The 18,906-nt window shown below is 42.4% G+C and overlaps 1 protein-coding gene across 5 annotated transcripts in view; it reads right to left on the minus strand.

Annotated features, from left to right (window-relative positions):
- Nucleotides 1–1,688: 1,688 nt before the first annotated feature.
- Nucleotides 1,689–18,906, minus strand: part of TRERF1 (transcriptional regulating factor 1) — a 141,807-nt gene continuing 124,589 nt past the window's right edge. For 4 of the 5 annotated variants that reach the window (XM_059718256.1, XM_006266028.4, XM_059718260.1 and 1 more), the window contains exons 13-17: nucleotides 11,503–11,591; nucleotides 10,619–10,732; nucleotides 8,329–8,526; nucleotides 7,669–7,877; nucleotides 1,689–6,909 (exon numbers count right to left, since the gene is read on the minus strand). In XM_059718256.1, coding sequence (XP_059574239.1) covers nucleotides 6,597–6,909; nucleotides 7,669–7,877; nucleotides 8,329–8,526; nucleotides 10,619–10,732; nucleotides 11,503–11,591 — 923 coding nt within the window. In that variant the 3' untranslated portion in view covers nucleotides 1,689–6,596. The remainder of the gene's footprint in view (nucleotides 6,910–7,668; nucleotides 7,878–8,328; nucleotides 8,527–10,618; nucleotides 10,733–11,502; nucleotides 11,592–18,906) is intronic. The other variant, XM_014598093.3, reaches the window with a different exon arrangement.

Below are 18,906 nucleotides of genomic sequence, written 5' to 3' on the forward strand. Positions count from 1 at the left end.
GGGAGAGCACCACCTCCCTTGGGAGCCCATTCCAGACCTTGGCCACTCGAACTATGAAGAAGTTCTTCCTAATGTCGTCTAAATCTGCTGCTAGCTTGTGGACATTATTTCTTGTAACCCCCGGGGGCGCCTTGGTGAATAAAACCTCACCAATTCCCTTCTGTGCCCCCATGATGAACTTGGATTCATAACTTATTCATTCATAACTTGGATGATGGAACAGGTTGGGAAGACATAGTTTTACCATAACATTTTCTGTGGAGTGACCTCTCTTTTCTTCTTGCCACAGAACTTCATTTGCTTTAGCCACACCTATAAAATTAGCAGATGAAGCCACACCAAGGGGCTTACAAGCACTTTGGATCAGGCAGTATCATCTTCAGAGGCTATAAAAAAAAAAAAAAAAAGAAACAGAAGCAGATCCAGGATTTGATGGGGGGGGGGGGGGGGGGACAGAAACCAGTCCTCCACTGGTGGCTGCACCCTCTGCTTCCAGTATCTTCTGTCCCCCACTTCCCACCGGGGTAGGCAGACCATGCCCTGGGAGCAGCAGGTGGTGACTAAGTCCCAAAGAAGATAAACATTTCCCTAGTCCCTTCCCCTTTGCTCAGAGGCATGTCCCTTCCCTTCCTTTCCCTCTCCCATCAATCACTGCTGGTGTCCCTGCAGTCCCAAGGGCAAGGGGAGGTCCTATCCTCCTCCAGCCAGGCTGTGCAAGGGCTGGGCTCAGCGTGGGATGGCAACAGCAGCAGGTTCTGTTTCTCCATGCCTTCTTCCAGGCTGATGGGAAACACCCAGCTGGAGTGGGACAGGGGCTTCACTTGCTCCTGGGATAGCAGGGACACCTGCAGTGGCAAGCAAGGCAGTGGCCATGATGGGGAGAAGAGGGAATGTGCCTCTGACCACAGAGAAAAAGGAACTGAGAGAAATTTTTACTTTCTTTGGGATTTATGTCCTGGACATAAGTCCCAAAGTTCCTGCTGCATAATCAGGAAGGAAGGTGCAGTCACACCACTGCACCTCCTCTGGATCTACCCTGGTTAGACAAATATCCGTTGGGGGTGCTTCAGCTATCTTTGATCTTGCCTGGACTAGACGTTAAGTTATGGCCCCTATATTTCTATGACAATTCACAGACAACCCTGTAAGCTTTCTATCCAAGCATGACCTATATTGAAATGTGTTCCCACCCCCTGGGGACTTTTCTCCCATGCTTCCTATTATTTATTAAATGATCTCCCTACTCTTGCCAAGGTACTGCACTCATTTTAATCACACCTCACTTCTCTCAGCATTTCTAGAAATAAAAACTTCACAACTTGCAAAAACAGGCAATATATAATAGTAACAGCAAAATATCATTTCTAACTTTGCATTTCTTTGTAGATCCTGGCATTAGGGTAAAAAAAATAAATCGGGGTAGGGTTGTTGTATGCGAATTCAGAGCAGAAAGGGCATTGTTTCTGAAAAAAAATAGTAAGACACACTTCTGTATTCCCTGTACATCCAGTCTTTCACTGGGTGATAGTTCTCTGGTGTACGTGCAATTTAGAACTACCGATAGATATTCATTCAGTAAAGAAATCTTTGGATTCTGGCTGTAGGACATTTTGAAGTTTCAAAATTAATTACATCAGCATTAAATGTGTTGCGACAAGAATGCATATCAAATACAGGAGGAGAGGACAGAGTTTTCATGTATTTATTGGACAGAAATATGTTTCCAAAACAGGGTTAAACAGACTATTTTTTGTTTTCGAATTATGGCCCATCATCCAGTTTTTCCCTTTCTGAACACGTCCATATCATGTGATCAACATGAATATTTGGGTATAGTTTTTTGTTTTTTTTTGTTTTTAAACCAAAATGAAGGTGTATGCAGGGGAAACAATATTCTTTCTGGAAGGGTTCAGAATTCCAATTACCACTTACTAAGGAATGCCCTTTTAAAGCCATCAACAATGTAACTATATATATTTTTTACATACATGTAACTTTTCAACCCCCCCTATACTTTTTAAAACAGATTAATTTATTAAAAGAAATTTTCACCATGGTAGCAAAACCCAAAAAACTACATTTTATCAAAAGTATAAAATTCACTAGAAAATACTGTCCTCTGTTTGCCAAAATGTTACATAAAACCTTTTGATTGTACAGATACAACCGTTACAAAAGGAAATAGTACTGAATACTCTATACATAGTGCTTTTTGATATGTACCACATATGCTGAATCCAAGAAAAAATACAGATAAACAAATACTAGATTGTGAAATTAAGCCATTCTAGTGCAAATCTGAATAAGTTACATCCTGAAATTAAATTGCATGCAAGATTGATGCTAATATTCTGAAGCTATAACTGAAATAAATCAACTACATTAAACATGTAGTTTTATTTTCATTACTTTTCCCACACCCAACAGTACAATTTGTTTTTTTTTTTTTTTTACACTAGAGCTCCTAAAATATTTACAACCTTCTTCCAATAAAATATAACAGTTAAATATATTTGAAAATAAGATTTTTTTTTCCATAAAATATACTGATTTTTTTTTCTATGTACAGGTTTTGCCAGACATAACCAAGATCAAGAATGAAACTACCTCCTGGTAAACAGTTTTACACCATCAATCATTAGCAAAAAAAAATCACCTGGGGTGGGAGGGAGGAGAACCCTTTAAACTACATTTAGGAACAAGCCTGAACAACATTTTTTTTAACATTAGACAGTGCAATACAGAGTCAATGATTGAGGCCTATACTATTTCAGAAATCTACATTTCTTTGGTTATTTCAAGTCACGTCACTATTTTTATCATTGTTTTGGTGGGTACAAATAAAGGTATGCCAGTTTTACCTTAGAGAGCTAGAAAATAGTTGAATGGGATTAGTATAACACATCTATTAACTCTCTGGGAGTCAAATCCACAAGTTTTGACAGTATTATTTTTACTTTTTTTCAGACAAAAAAAATCTAAATAAACTTGAATGGTAGTTTTGCCTGAGTAAGTATCAAGTGAAAACTAAAGGCATTATTGGTCCCTGCAGATGTCTTCCTTACCAACATGCATTGGGGAGTGCTACTTCTGTAGAATGCTTCCATCTTTTCACGTGCTAGGACAAAAGGCTCTGTAGAGGATCCCCCAGGGTTTAATGCTCCATGGGTATAGAGACAATGGAATGGACTCACTAAAGTTCTGCTACCTTAGGGCCATAGAAGACAGGGCAAGTTACTGTGTACAAAGGCTCTGATTCTGCAAACACCCAGAACATACACAGCTTTGAGTCAAAACTTGTAAAATACACAGCATATACAACATTTTACAGCGTTTCTCTGCTTCAAAGCAGTTGGTTGAGCCTGGCTAGCACAGCTATTTAGGAAGTCATGCCTAGGATAGGAGAGGGTAATGGTTGGCTGTGCAGAGATGGTGCTGCTGTTGGAGTGAAACCAGCAGCTTCTTCCACGCACTGACAAAAAAGATAGAGGAGCCTTTGTAACTTGAAGCTGTTGAGTGGATTCCACTTTCTTACTAGTGATTAGCAGAACATTCAACTCTTCAGATTTTGTCCCTCTGCTTTGATGGGGAGGCTCTTCTTTACCCATAAACCTATGGGTTCTGATTTGCAATGGCTTTGTACCTGTGGGGCCATGTACATCTGCACAAGTTAACTGAAACAGCTTTCTGTTATTCGTTTTGCCCAGATATAAATAGTTTTACTAACAGAAAAGAAGCAGGTGTGTAACCTCTTGCACTCTGGTTAAGAAAGCATTTGGGACCCCAGACAACTTGTCTGAAGTGTGGCAAAAGAATGAAATACTTATGGCAGAAAAAGAAAGGAATAGTTTCATAGTAGTTTCGTAGTAGCTAGGGTCAGGAGGGACCTGAACAGATCATCTAGCCTGAACCCCTGCCACAGGCAGGAATGAATGCTGGATTCACAAGACCCCAGACAGGTGATCACCAAACCTCCTCTTGAATTTGCCCAAGGTAGGGGCGAGGACCACTTCCCTGGGAAGTTGGTTCCAGATTTTGCCTACCCTAACTGTAAAATATTGCCTTCTGATCTCTAACCTAAACCTATTCTCCATCAGCTTATTACCATTGTTCCTTGTCACCCCAGGCGGTGCTGGGGAGAAAAGGGCTCTGCCTATTTGCTGTTGATCTCCCCTGATGAGCTTGTAGGCAGCCATCAGGTACCCCCCTCAGCATCCTCTTGCTGAACAGGTTCAGGTCCTTCAGTCTCTCCTCGTAGGGCCTGTCCTGCTGCCCTCTCACCAAGCGGGTGGCCCTCCTCTGAACCCTCTCCAGGCTGGCCACATCCCTTTTGAAGTGTGGTGCCCAGTACTGGATGCAGTACTCCAACTGCGGCCTGACCAAAGTCACATAGAGGGGGAGTATTGCCTGTCTGGACCGGCTTGAGATGCACCTTTGGATGCATGACAAGGTACGGCTGGCCTTGCTGGCTGCAGTCTGGCATTGGCAGCTTATGTTCATCTTGGAGTCAATAATGACTCCAAGATCCCTTTCCGCCTCTGTGCTTTCAAGAAGGGAGCTCCCCAGCCTGTATGTATGCTGTGGATTCCTTCTCCCAAGGTGCAGCACCCTGTATTTGTCTACGTTGAACCCCATCCTATTTGCATCTGCCCACTTTTGTAGTCTGTCTAAATCGAGTTGCAGACTCTCTCTCCCTTGAAGTGTGTCCACCTCACCCCACATCTTAGTGTCATCAGCAAACTTGGACAGCGTGCTTTCCACCCCCTCCAAATTGCTGATGAAGATGTTAAACAGTGCAGGCCCGAGGACCAAGCCCTGGGGTACCCCACTGCTCACATCTCGCCAGATTGAGTACAACCCGTCCACCACTACTCTCTGGGTGCGTCCCATCAGCCAATTTTTTACCTATCCAACTGTGCAGGCATCAATGCCGCAGTCACTTAATTTATTCATGAGGATGAGAGGCAGTGTCGAAGGCCTTCTTAAAGACTAGAAAGACTATGTCCATAGCGACACCATCATCTAAGGATTTAGTTACTTAGGAAGAATCTGAAATTTTTTCATAAAGATGTTCTATAAAATTTCCAGTTCTGCTCTGCTGTGCAGGATTCACAAGAGTATCAGTATTCTGTTGAAGCCTTTATATTATTTACGGCATTTTATTCCAAGGAGAACTTCAAAAACTAGCTATTTTGTAAGGAAGGACCATCGGTCAAATGTAAACTCTCCATGAGCTGCCTAAACCTGCTTCTGGTTTAGGACTCGAGAATAAAACTCCATGAGTCCAGTAGTATGTCTCTATCACAACAAATCAAATCAAGTTAATTATCAATGGGGTTACAAAGAACTTGTGCGTACAGCCGGGTTACACAGAGGTGTGAGGAAGACTTGACAGCCTTGTCTCCTTGTTTCTCCATAAAAACTTTATATAAACCTGATGAAATTAAACGTGAATCCTCAAAAATGGCACAAGAATAACAACATTTCGGGCCTAGGAAGGATTTGGAAAAAACAAACAAAAAACCCCAACAAAACAAAATCCAAAACATGCCACTATTATTCAACAGCATCACTCAACCCATTCCCTCTGTGTGACAAGGGCATCTCCTGACATTGAACCTTAAACAAAATCTACTTCTGCACTGTGTGCATGAAGTCATACCCTACCACCCAAAGCCTCTGGAATGGCTATTCAACAGTGTGATTTATTGGCACAACAGGTTATATCTCCAGTGCACACCAATTACAAAAGTAGAGCTCCTAATCCAGTGTTCCCTTCATAGGATGTGATTCACAGTAGAATCACCATCATCTTTCTTCATTCCTTGGATTAGGTCATTCGGAAGCCCGAGGATCTCTCTTTTTTTTTTAAAACCCAATTAAGTGGAATCTCCATATGTACAGTATAAACATTACCTTTTGCAGGTACAGATAACAAGAACAGGTAAAAATTAAGGCAAGGTAGAACTGAAAATGTACAATGATATTCATGATACAATCACACTTGTAATTATTTCAGATTTGGTCAGATTTTTTTTTTAGTTCCAAATAAAACCAGGACAAAAAGCTGAAGAATAATCAAGTCAGCATCTCCAAACGTGACGTTTACTTCTGGAAACTCACTGTACAATCCAGTGCAGACAACTATCCTGTCAGAAGTGCATGACAACAGTTCTTACCTAGTAAAGGGGGCCAGAGTAACAAGTGTAAACGAACACATTCTTAGTAATGCTCAACTGAGAATAGGAGAAGAGAACTCTACAGAATTAAAGTTTCTCTGATAATAGTCAGGAGAGAAATAGTAATAGATATATAGACTTCTCTGTTATTAGTGGTTTTGAAAGATCTCAGTGAAACAGAACCCAGATAAAACACCTTATAAGAATCTTTGTGCTAATTATTTATTTTCCCCAAAACACAGATTGATAAAAAAAAAAAAAAAAATGGGAAAAAAGCATTTTTTCTAGGTCTGAACTAAAGAAATTATCAGTTTTTATACAGGTAGTTAAAAAAAAAAAATCAATGGAAAATAAACAGGTAGTTCAGATTTCCTGACTGATGCATCCAGGAGCTGTCTGCATGGGACAGCTCTGTATTTACAGCTCGGCATCATCCTGCAGCAGGTCTGCATCTTCATCATCCAACAAGAGGTCAGCTTCCATGACTTCATTCTCTTCCATGACATTACCTAACTCCTGAACAACATCGTCATCAAGGTCCTCCACATGTTTAATCAAATCCATATGATCCAGAGGGATCATACCATGTCCAACTGGCCCAGTAGTTCTTGCAATAGTAGCAGCCATTTCTGTTGCAACAGCAGCTTTTTGAGCCTTTTGCCTTTGTTGTTCTTCCTGTTGTCTGTGAGTCTTCATATGAGCATTGCGACTTTTGATTTTGAAAAACACCCTAAAATTTCAAGGGAACATTTTATTGCCATTTCAAATTCTATTTTGACTGTACTGAAAAACAAATAAATAAGCCCTGCTTCACTGCCTTGAAACATATGTTGGTGAAGAGAAATCTACATTACCCACCCCACTTTGAGGATTTCAGAGAGTACTAATTAGGTTTTTACAGCCTCCTAGTAATATGGGCCTTACTGTTTCACTTTTATTTAGGGTGTTTATATGGCTCCTCTATTACTATACCATCTGAGCACTGCACGATCTGCATAGTATGTACTTGCATAACCTTTCCATATGGTAGAGACGTATATTTACCTCTCTTTAAGAGGCAAAGAAACTCAGGCACCAGGAAACTAAGGCTGAAATCCACAAAGGATTTAGAAGTTTAATAAGCTTTCTGGATCTGGACCTAAATAATTTGCTCAAGATCACCCTGGAGTTTGTGGTGAAACAGAAAACAAAAAGGCCAGAGCTGTTTCCCTCTCCTGGAATCAGGAGGCATAACCCTTGTATGTGGATGGAGTCAGAAAACAGAGAGAGACCGAATGTGATAAGCAAATGATCAAGCTCCAAAATATGATCCAGACCAGTCTCTCATGACTGACTAGGGTAGGAGTTTGGATAGGGCACAGTTAATTGCCTACAAAGGAAACTCATGGTCCTTAAAAACAAACCTGGTGAATAAATCGCTATTTTTTTTGAGGTTCTGTTTCTTCTGAATACAGGGGGAAAACCAAGTAATAAAGAAACATTTACTTACTTGCCACATTCTTTACAAGGAAAAATTGTTGTTGGGTCCGTCTCACCACTTGTTGTGCTGTGTGCAGGTGAGCTTTTAACTGAACCGTGTCCACTCTGTGTCCCAGATTTTTGCTTAATGACTGAAACTGTACACCTTGTTTTTGTCATTGGATTGGTACCTCCATGAATACGGGCATGGCCATTTAGTGCTTGTCTGGAGCTGAACACCTGGTGGGGGAAAACAAACTTGAATTGCAACAGCAGCAAAGAAAGGAGACATGCATTCAATTTACATTTTGCTGATATGTCAGCAATACCACTGGTTAAAAATGACACATTTGACCAAATTCTACTCTCCAATATACTCCACTGAAGTTAAAAAAAATTCTCAGTTATTTCATTTATTCCTTTAACACACAAAATAATACCTAGCTCTTATTACATGAAGCTTTTCATGCATACATCTCAAAGTGCTTTATACATAGGCTACATGTCATTGTGCCCATTCTACAGATGAGGAAACTGAGGCACAGAGGAATGAAATGAATTTGCCCAAGGACATCTAGCAGAGACCAGCGACAGGGGCAAAAACTGAATCCTGGTCTCGAGTTCCTACCTAATGCCCTATCCACTGGACCAAACACCTCTCATATTGATAAAAGACAGCAAATACACGTACAGCACCACAGTTTGGCATTTCACAGATAAAAGAGGCTGCAGAAAGTGAGAGACTTTGAAGGGGTGGCAGGTCTATGGGTGCAAGTGGGATAGGTGGTGGTTCAGGGGATTTCTGTATTTCACTTTCCTCTTCTTTTACACATTTTCTGTCTTCTTCCACCTCTTCCTCATCCTCTAAAACCTCCTCTTCTCCACTTGTCTGAAATTAAAATTAAATTTAAAGAAAACTAAAGATGGGATCAAAGAATATTAAAAAAACATAAGACAAGTGACAGCACAGAAACACAGTGTGCCACCTAGCAATGTTTCATTTGCTGTAGTATTCTCACTTGCCCTGAACTGGATGTTTTGTGTGTGCTATATATGCAATAAAACCACAGCCACAAAGACAAATTGCAGGCCTTAAGAGTTCTGTAATGTTGCCCAAGACTGCCTTCAGCTTTAAATATAAAATCATGTCCCACAGGCATTATGTATCTTCAAATGTGATGCTTTATCTTTATCTGGCTGGCAACATAAAAGGACCTCTTCACTGGAGTATATTGTAAGATTGCCTAAATACGTGTAGTACAAGGTATATAGTGCAGGACTTTTTTGCCAGCCCAGATAAACTGCTTTTCCAATTATACTTCCTATTAGACTAGAGAAATGTCTTGACTTATTATACGCCATGGGTGCGCACACCCATAACAGTGGAACAATTCCAAACTGTCAGAGACTGAGAACTGGTTCACAATTCTTGCAGGACAGGGTAAGGACACACAACTACTGAACCACTTCCACATGGCACTGACTGAGACTCAGTTCACAACTCTATGAAGTACTGTGGTTCCAACACCAGGGGGTAGGAGTAAGCACCCAGCCTGGCCTGCCTTCTACCCATGCTTTAGGGATCTTAGGGGGTGGGTGACCTGTGGCTGGGAGTGATTTGACTTTTCTGCTTCCCCTTGTCTCCTAAAATGTGAATTCAGTAAACTTCAACAGCCTGCAATTAATCAAAGTCTGCAGTGTGTCAGGGGGGAGAGAGAGGAAAGAGGCATGGGTGGGGTGTCAGGTGTTGGACCCATACTTTTTTGGTTCCCAGGACCAGGGTAGGGGCACGAAAAAGGCTACAGCCAAGTAGGGAGCAAGGACACAGCTGGTTGGTAGAAAAGAAAGCTTTTATTGAACAAGCAATGCAAGGGAGCTTGTTGATAAAATGTACCAACAAAAGGGAAAAAAAGAGGGATGGAAGGATGCGGGGCAACAGAGTTCTGGCTGTGTGCCAGAGCAGCCAGTAGTAACAGTGCGGGGACTAGGGTGAAGAACAATGAGATGTGGGATGCCTGAAGGATTAACCAGGCATGCCTCAGAATGCTTGGCATCCACACATAACATTTCCCTTCCTTTTTTTGTGTCCTTGTGACAAGGTTTTTAGTAGAATTCACAGAATCGTTGGAATCTGACAGGTCATATCTCTGTACCAGTTCAAATGGTTCAAAATACCATATCGCTTGTATACCACACCCCCCCAAATAAGACATGCACCTTGTTTTTGAAAGGCAGAGTGATGGGGTGGAGGGAGAGAAAGTTTTTCCCAGAGTCATGGCTGACTATGCATCAGCTCACTTACCCTCAGCCAGCTCACTCACTGTTTCAAGCAAAAGCTAGTGTTAAGCCTCTCTCAGCCAAAAGCTACTACCAATTCAGTAGAGGCGATAAAAACTACACTCCATCCTTTCGGCTTGCTGGCTCAGAGAGCAGTAGCACTTTGGCACAGCATCTCCATCGTTCTAATCTGGTGAAGAAAATCAAATTCCTCACACCCCAAAGACACACACCCCAATTTTGGAGGTGTTTTTTTGGAAAATGGTGTGCATTGTTTGAGAGTTAATACAGCAGCATTTGATTTCCATCCCACCCCCTGGTACCCTTTTGAACCATTACAGGTGACTAAACCAGTTTAACCTGTTTGCATGTCTGTCCACCTTATATTTAAATCACATTTAAAAACTGTTCTAAGTGTTGTGTGCGTCCATAACCCAAAAATTATAGTAGCAAGCTAAATGTATACACACATGCATGCACATTGGGAAATTTGCAATAGTTTTTCCTGTACCTGTGTTACTAACACAAGTCAAGACAGGTTGTGCATATTTTCAGACCAGAGTTAAGACACCACACTTGTAGCCTTAATTACATTTTAGTTTCCATCAATCAAGCTGCACTTGTATAAAAAAAATAAAATCTCACTGTAGATTTATAAGCTTTACCAGTGTTAGAGTTTATGGGGAGTTTTTTTTAAAGCTTACCAGGCATTCATCTCTCTTTTTTTCTAAACGTGTTCTGTGTTTCCGTCCCAGACGCATGATTTTCTTCCAAGTATAGTAGTATTCCACACACTGTGCAACTGTCTTAGACTTAACCTAGATCCAAGTGATAATAGCCCAGCATCAGTTTTATTGACAGTAAAACATTATAAAAGGTTGAATTTTGTACGCTATATTTAGGAAAAAATAGCAAAATGCAAAAAAATATAGATAACCTGAACACAACATATGACAGCTCAGAGTAATTTCTCTTTACTCCTAAGTAAACCACATATTTGTTTAATATATTTGAATGAAGCAAACTCCTGGAGGCTATTCCTAGATAAAGATTTCTATAAAAAACTATTGACTGACAGTATACATTGATAACTTTGGAGCAAAAAATCTTAGCAGAATATTATAGCTACCCCACCCATTTTCCCCAACCAAAAAGCCATTAAAGGCGGCAGGATATGCAGTGTTCAGGTTTACTTTACATAAAGCAAACATTTCTCAGCAAGAAAAATGACAATTAAGGCATGCGATTCTGTCCCTCCAGATATGGTGGCCTCTCACGTTTCCTTTTTCTACGATGGAAATTTAAAAAATACAGGCATCTCTCTAATACTAATTGTGGCATTCTATCACCACTGTGAGCTATGCTTTTTTAGTGCAAGAAAATCAGAATATGGAGACAAGAGTTTGGTGTCACATGGAATCTGGATACCTGGCTAACACACAGATTAACAGGTTAGGTCTAAGTTCTCCAAGGTGCCAGGAGCAATCACCTCTGCAGTGAGCAAGCCTAACACTGGTGAGTGAAGAAAAGGATACAGCTAACAAGAAAACAATAGGTTGAAACTGGCAGAGAACAGAGGCTTTCTTACCATTTTCTGTACAAAAAGAAAATCTTTGCTGTAAATGGACAGTGCATCCTTAAAAAGCTTTCTTTCGGGTTTCGTCCACTTGTCAGATCCTAAAATAAATAAATATACATTATAAACAGCTTGTCCAGCTTCCAACATTTTTCCATATAGTATTCTAGCTGTTAGAACAGAGAAGTAGGAGTTAGAACTGTTTGCTAATAATCCATGACAAGTGACAAATTAATTAGCTACTTAACCCCTCCATGTCCACCTCCACCCACAAAATAGGGCTGATGCTTATAAACTACTTCATGAGTGCCATGCAACTGCAAAGTGCTTTCTGGTGCTTGAATGGAGCTGCTATATAGTTGCCAAGTGTTAAAAGTAGGCATTTGCTTTTCTAGATTAACTGCCTGTGAAAATATAAGACTTTATCTCTGAGGATCAGTGTTTAATCTGGTGCAGACTGTAGAAAATAAGTCTGTGCTCTCATTCAGATCTTTAGTGAAAAGGAGTCCAATACCAGAAGCAAAAGAACTGTTCTGCTGGCTCAAAGCAGTGTCCTGTCTATAAGACTACAGCACTTGAGCATCAGAAGGAGAAGTAAGAAATCAGTCAAACACCAGCTAACCCGTATGAGAAGTTTCTTTCTAACCCTGACAGTGCTTAGTTTGCTTTTATCACTGACTTTTCTCTGAGTTATGCCAAATTCTTGGATTCAGTATCATTGTGGTATTTATGCCACATGTATAAAACTAGCCTTAGATAATTTAAATGTATTAATTTTAAATTTCTCAAAGTTACTGATTGTTCCTTAACTTCCTGTCTGACATCTCAGTCTAGCAAACAATGGCTCAACTTTACTCACTGAAAAAAGCTGGGGTATGCATCTTACCAGTCTTCCGTGGTGAAGACATTAGCTTCTCTGCAATGTCATTATTCCTCTGCTCTCTGAAGGCATTTCAACTCTTGAGGATAAAGTGATATTAGCTATCCCTACTTAAATTTACACAAAAGCTTTTATATCAGCTTCGCAGAATGGCACTGACCTCAAATTCTTAGTTTTATTAACTCTTCTATTATTGGCCCAAGTGTCTTTTTCTGACTTGCTGCTTTATAAGCAACCATGTCTCCCAGAGTGACTCTGCTGCTTACTATTTTCCCCTATTTGCATAACTCTGCCTTCATTTACATGTAATCCTTCCCTGGAATAGCCCATCATTTTAGTCTTTCCATGGACTTGCCTATACAGGAAATTAACTGGGATTAAGATAGGGTGTGAATTTAAACATCAATTTCTGAATTACACTAGTTTGGAGTAAGTCATTCTTGTTCTGGAAAAAAATTATCCACACTTGGGTGGACAGGAGAGGGGGAAAAGAGGACTGCTGCCAAGAAAACTGGCATAAGCACCCAAATGGAGAAGCCAATGATCCCCTCTACATGACTATGGGACCAGTTTTTGTGCAAATCCCTCCGCACCTCACTTCATTCATCTGTTGAAGTAGGAACAACATTTGCACCACAGGAATTTAAGGATGTGGAATTAAAGTATATTCATCTTCTCAATCCTGGTATGAGAAATGTTCAAGTGTTATTACTGACAGAATATAAATTTTCCTTAATATTATATGTTTTCCAAACTGAAATGACACAGAAGCATAAGATTCAGTGTCCAGCAACCTGCCTGATTGATCATTTTTCTTCCAATAAACTACTACAATGAAATAAGAGTTTATTTTATTGTACCCCTAAGGCAGATTCACATTTTTCAGTTTTCTTGTAGTTGTGGTGAATCAGCAAAGATCCTAACCTGAATATGAGTTTTAGGTTTAGCAGGAAACAGCCTAATTAACTACAATAAAATCTGTGTAGGAAACATTACAGGAGAAAAGGTTGAATTCAAGTCTGGTTGCTAAAAATTTGATCTAGCTCTTCCTGGTGTAGGAGAAACAGAGATCATGTATAGAGGGATCTACCATGCAGTGGGAAAGATTTTGGACCTTAGAATATGGATCTGTTTATCTGTTCAGAGATTTAATCTACATTCCACTGTATTTGCCATAGTGTGACCATATCATTGCACTGATTAAATAACAGTAAATCCTTTCTACAAACTCAGGGGCTCTGGGTCTGATTCATTACTTTCACTAGAGTTACACCAATGTAAACCTGAAGTAGCACAGAGGTAAATCACCAAAGAAAAATGTACAAAAATGTATTTCATATTTAGACAGAGGCACAAAATTTTGTAGAGTCTCTCTTATCCTTCCTAATGTGAAAGTAAGGTTGAGAAGTTACACTGCCTAACTAAATAAAAAACAAAAACCCTGCGGCAGTTCTCTCCAGGAGAGGCTACCTCTTCCCTAAAATTTCATCTTGAAGGCTGATAAAGGCTAAGGAGAGAGGCTCTCTCTAAAATAAAGAAATCAGGATATGCTTGCTCAAATTCAGCTGAAGCTAAATTTGAAGTGTATCAGGAAGAACTGGAGGAGAGGAACTCTAGACTGACTGTAAGCACTGCATGCAGCAAAGCCAAGAAGCTGGGGTCTTTTTAAAGTTTAAGAGACTCAGACATGTTTGCTCAGGTTGTCTATCAGCTCAGAGCGTCCAATGTGTTTGGCAAATGAGTAAAGAGACTTCAGGTTTAAAACCTGCTTCCCTCATCAGCCTGACAGTGTCTGAGTTTGCTGACCTTCAAGTCATGCTTCAAAGACAACTGTTCATTCACTTGTGTGAAGGGTGTCCTGTGGGGGAGTGAGAGTCTATCTTGTTATTTGAGGAGATTTTTTTTTATTTTCTTGAGTCAGCACTGCATTTTAACTTTGATCTAGTCCTGCTTTAATCTAAGCATGTGTGCTCAGGGGCTGCAATGATTGAATTCTATATAGTGGAGAAAAACCCTGTTAATCCAAATGCCACTACATTTAATTAAACCAATTCTTGAAACAGAATGTCTTTGTACAATCAGAAATACCTCTATGCCTACAATATCTGGTTGACATATCCCCATCAAATAAAACTATAACACAAGAGCTGTAAGTTGCTGAAGAGTGGTTATCGATATGAATTTTAACTTCAAGTTGTGCTGAAGAACTTTACAGAGTTGTTTTGTATCTTACTGCCTTACTACAGTTTTAATAGATTTAAGCCTGGTGAGTTTTTGGTTCATCATGTAGCATGATGACTGAAGTTCTGGTTCCTAGGTCTGCTTGAGAAATTCTGGTCCTTTCCTTCCATCTAGAAACCACACTCTGAGGACCACAGGTATAGTGGTGACCTGGCAAGTGTTACCAGTTAGCTTGAGAGGATCCTGAAGCAAGTGAAAGCATCCTCTTGTCTCTTCTTGTGTCATTGTAAACCTTCACAAGCTCTGGGAAATATCGTACTATGAAGAAAATGTTCCTTCTTCGCCCCTTCCACTTCTTCTGATCTGTTCCCCCCTCCACTTGCACCAGTGATCCCATCCTATTCTCTGATCTCCCTCATACCTGCTCTCACACTTCCTTACCCACATTCACCTCCTTATACAAACATGCTTGAGCTTCTTAAATTTAAAAAAGAGCCCAAATTCTTAGCCTTGATGTATGTGCTGTTTACAGTCTGGAGTTCCTCTCCTCCAATTCTACCTCATACCCTTCACATTCAGTTTCCACTCCTTTCACTTCACAGAAACTGCTCTCAAAGTCTCTAACTGATTACTTGCTAGCCAAAGATTATAGTGGTACTCCATCCATATCCTCCTTGACCTGTAGCTGCCTCGGACACCATCAACCATGTTCCTTTTCTAGAAATCTGGTCTTTCCTTGCATCCTGTGACTATGCTCTCTCTGGAATCTCTTACTTCTCCAACTGCACATTAGCAGTGTTTTTCAGAGGATCACAGAATCACAGAGAATGAGGGTTGAAAGGGACTTCAGGAAGTCATCTAGTCCAACCCCCTGCTCGAAGCAGAACCATCCCTAACTAGACAATTCCCTGCTAAGCCAAGCTGTTCTTCCTGCACATCAGGATGGTTCATTCCTGCACCCTCAGTAAGGTTTCCTTAAAATACAATCAGCTCTCCTGGACTCCTCTCCTTCTCAGACTGGCCTCCCAGGGGATCCTGCCCATCAGTTCCCCAAGTGAGTCAAAGGTTGCTTTTCTGAAATGTAGGGTCCTTACTCTGCTGCTCTCCTTCCATTCGTGAGGATCATGTACTCAATAGTTTCGTGGCCACTGCTGCCAAAGTTGCCATCCACTATTATATTCCCCACCAATTTTTCTCTGTAAGCAGTCAGGGCTTTATTGAGCCTAGGCCTTAAAACCTCCAAGGATGCAGATTCCACCTTTTCTCTAGGTAAACTTTTCCAGTGCTTCACCACCCTCCTTGTGAAAAAAGTTTTCCTAATATACAACTTAAACCTCCCTTGCTGCAACTGTCATCTACCACCACAGAACAGTCCAGCTCCAGCTGGGAGACGCAGACAGCAAGGTCCCATCGCTCATGCAGGTTTCTAACTTGTGTACAGGACCTCCACCTGACGCAGGAGGTGCATGGTCCCACTAGGGGGAATGCCATACTGGATCTGGTATTGGCAACGGGAGATGACATGATAGGGGACCTCCAGATCGGTAGCTATCTGGGAGACAGTGATCACCTTATAATAGAATTCAACATAAGACGGCGAGTGGGTAAGGTAACTAGTAGGGTGAAAGTGCTAGACTTTAGGAAAGCTGATCTCAATGCACTCAGGCGATTAGTCAAGGAAGCACTGCAGAGTAGGAGTTTTGATGGGATGGGTGCCCAAGAAGGGTGGCTGTGCCTAAAGGAAACGATCCTTTGGGCACAAAGCAAGACGATCCCCGAGCGAGGCAAAAGAGGGAAAGGGGCCAGGAGGCTTCCATGGCTGACCAGAGAAATCCAGGGCAGCCTAAGGGCCAAAAGGGGAGCACATAAAAAGTGGAAACAGGGTGAGATCACTAAAGATGAATATACCTCCTCTGCTCGTGCTTGTAGGGAGGCAGTTAGGCGGGCCAAAGCTACCATGGAGCTGAGGATGGCAACCCAAGTAAAGGACAACAAGAAATTGTTTTTTAGATATATTGGGAGTAAAAGGAAGGCCCAGGGAGGAATAGGACCACTGCTAAATGGGCAGAAACAATTGGTGACAGATAGGGGGGACAAGGCTGAACTCCTCAACGAGTTCTTTGCCTCAGTGTTCCTAAGCGAGGGGCACGACAAGTCTCTCACTGGGGCTGTAGAGAGGCAGCAGCAAGGCGCCAGACTTCCATACGTAGATCCTGAGGTGGTGCAGAGTCACTTGGAAGAACTGGATGCCTTTAAGTCGGCAGGCCCGGATGGGCTCCATCCGAGGGTGCTGAAGGCACTGGCCGACGTCATTGCAGAGCCACTGGCGGGAATATTCGAATGCTCGTGGCGCACGGGCCAAGTCCCAGAGGACTGGAAAAGGGCTAATGTGGTCCCCATTTTCAAAAAGGGGAGGAAGGAGGACCCAGGCAACTACAGGCCGGTCAGTCTCACCTCCATCCTTGGTAAAATATTTGAAAAAATTGTCAAGGCTCACATTTGTGAGAGCCCGGCAGGGCAAATTATGCTGAGGGGAAACCAGCATGGGTTTGTGGCGGGCAGATCGTGCCTGACCAACCTAGTCTCTTTCTATGACCAGGTTACGAAACGCCTGGACACAGGAGGAGGGGTGGATGTCGTATACTTAGACTTCAGGAAGGCCTTCGATACGGTATCCCACCCCATACTGGTGAACAAGTTAAGAGGCTGTGATGTGGATGACTGCACGGTCCGGTGGGTGGCGAATTGGCTAGAGGGTCGCACCCAAAGAGTCGTGGTAGATGGGTCGGTCTCAACCTGGAAGGGTGTGGGCAGTGGGGTCCCGCAGGGTTCGGTCCTTGGACCGATACTCTTTAATGTCTTCATCAGCGACTTGGACGAGGGAGTGAAATGTACTCTGTCCAAGTTTGCAGATGACACAAAGCTATGGGGAGAAGTGGACACGCCGGAGGGCAGGGAACAGCTGCAGGCAGACCTGGATAGGTTGGACAAGTGGGCAGAAAACAACAGAATGCAGTTCAACAAGGAGAAATGCAAAGTGCTGCACCTAGGGAAGAAAAATGTCCAGCACACCTACAGCCTAGGGAATGACCTGCTGGGTGGCACAGAGGTGAAAAGGGGTCTTGGAGTCCTAGTGGACTCCAAGATGAACATGAGCCGGCAATGTGACGAAGCCATCAGAAAAGCCAATGGCACTTTATCGTGCATCAGCAGATGCATGACAAATAGGTCCAGGGAGGTGATACTTCCCCTCTATAGGGCGTTGGTCAGACCGCAGTTGGAGTACTGCGTGCAATTCTGGGCGCCACACTTCAAGAAGGATGCGGATAACCTGGAGAGGGTACAGCGAAGGGCAACTCATATGGTCAAGGGCCTGCAGACCAAGCCCTACGAGGAGAGACTAGAGAAACTGGACCTTTTCAGCCTCCGCAAGAGAAGGTTGAGAGGCGACCTTGTAGCTGCCTATAAGTTCATCACGGGGGCACAGAAGGGAATTGGTGAGGATTTATTCACCAAGGCGCCCCCCGGGGGTTACAAGAAACAATGGCCACAAGCTAGCAGAGAGCAGATTTAGACTGGACATAAGGAAGAACTTCTTCACAGTTCGAGTGGCCAGGGTCTGGAACGGGCTCCCAAGGGAGGTGGTGCTCTCCCCTACCCTGGGGGTCTTCAAGAGGAGGTTAGACAAGTATCTAGCTGGGGTCATCTAGACCCAGCACTCTTTCCTGCTTATGCAGGGGGTCGGACTTGATGATCTATTGAGGTCCCTTCCGACCCTAACATCTATGAATCTATGAATCATACTCTTTGGAACCAGCCTTCAGGCTGTTAAAGGCTGCTATCAGATCCCCTCTCAGTCCTCTCCTCTGCAGACTAAAACCCAATTCCCTCAGCATCTCCTCAGAAGTCATGTGCCCCAGGCCCCTAAAACATTTTCTTTGCTCTCTGTTGGACTCTCTCCAACATGTCCACATCCTTTTTTGTAGTGGGGGGCCCAAAAATGAACACAGTACTCCAGATGTCACCTCTCCAGTGCACAATGGAGTACTTCCCTCGATCTGCTGGCAATGCTCCTACTAATGTAGCCCAGTATGCTGTTAGGCTTCTTGGTTACAAGGGCACACTGTTGACTCATCCAGCTTATTGTCCACTGTAACCCCCAGGTCCCTTTCCTGAAGAGATGCTGGTTAGCCAGTCAGTCCCCAGCCTGTACTGGTGCATGGGATTCTTCCGTCCTAAGTGCAGGACTTTGCACTTGTCCTTGTTGAACCTCATGAGATTTATTTTGGCCCAGCCATACCCTCCAGTGTGTATCTACCACAACTCCCAGCTAGGTGACATCTATGAACTTGCTG

The sequence above is a fragment of the Alligator mississippiensis genome, chromosome 1 (genome assembly GCF_030867095.1).
Source record: "Alligator mississippiensis isolate rAllMis1 chromosome 1, rAllMis1, whole genome shotgun sequence".
Lineage (NCBI taxonomy): Eukaryota > Metazoa > Chordata > Crocodylia > Alligatoridae > Alligator > Alligator mississippiensis.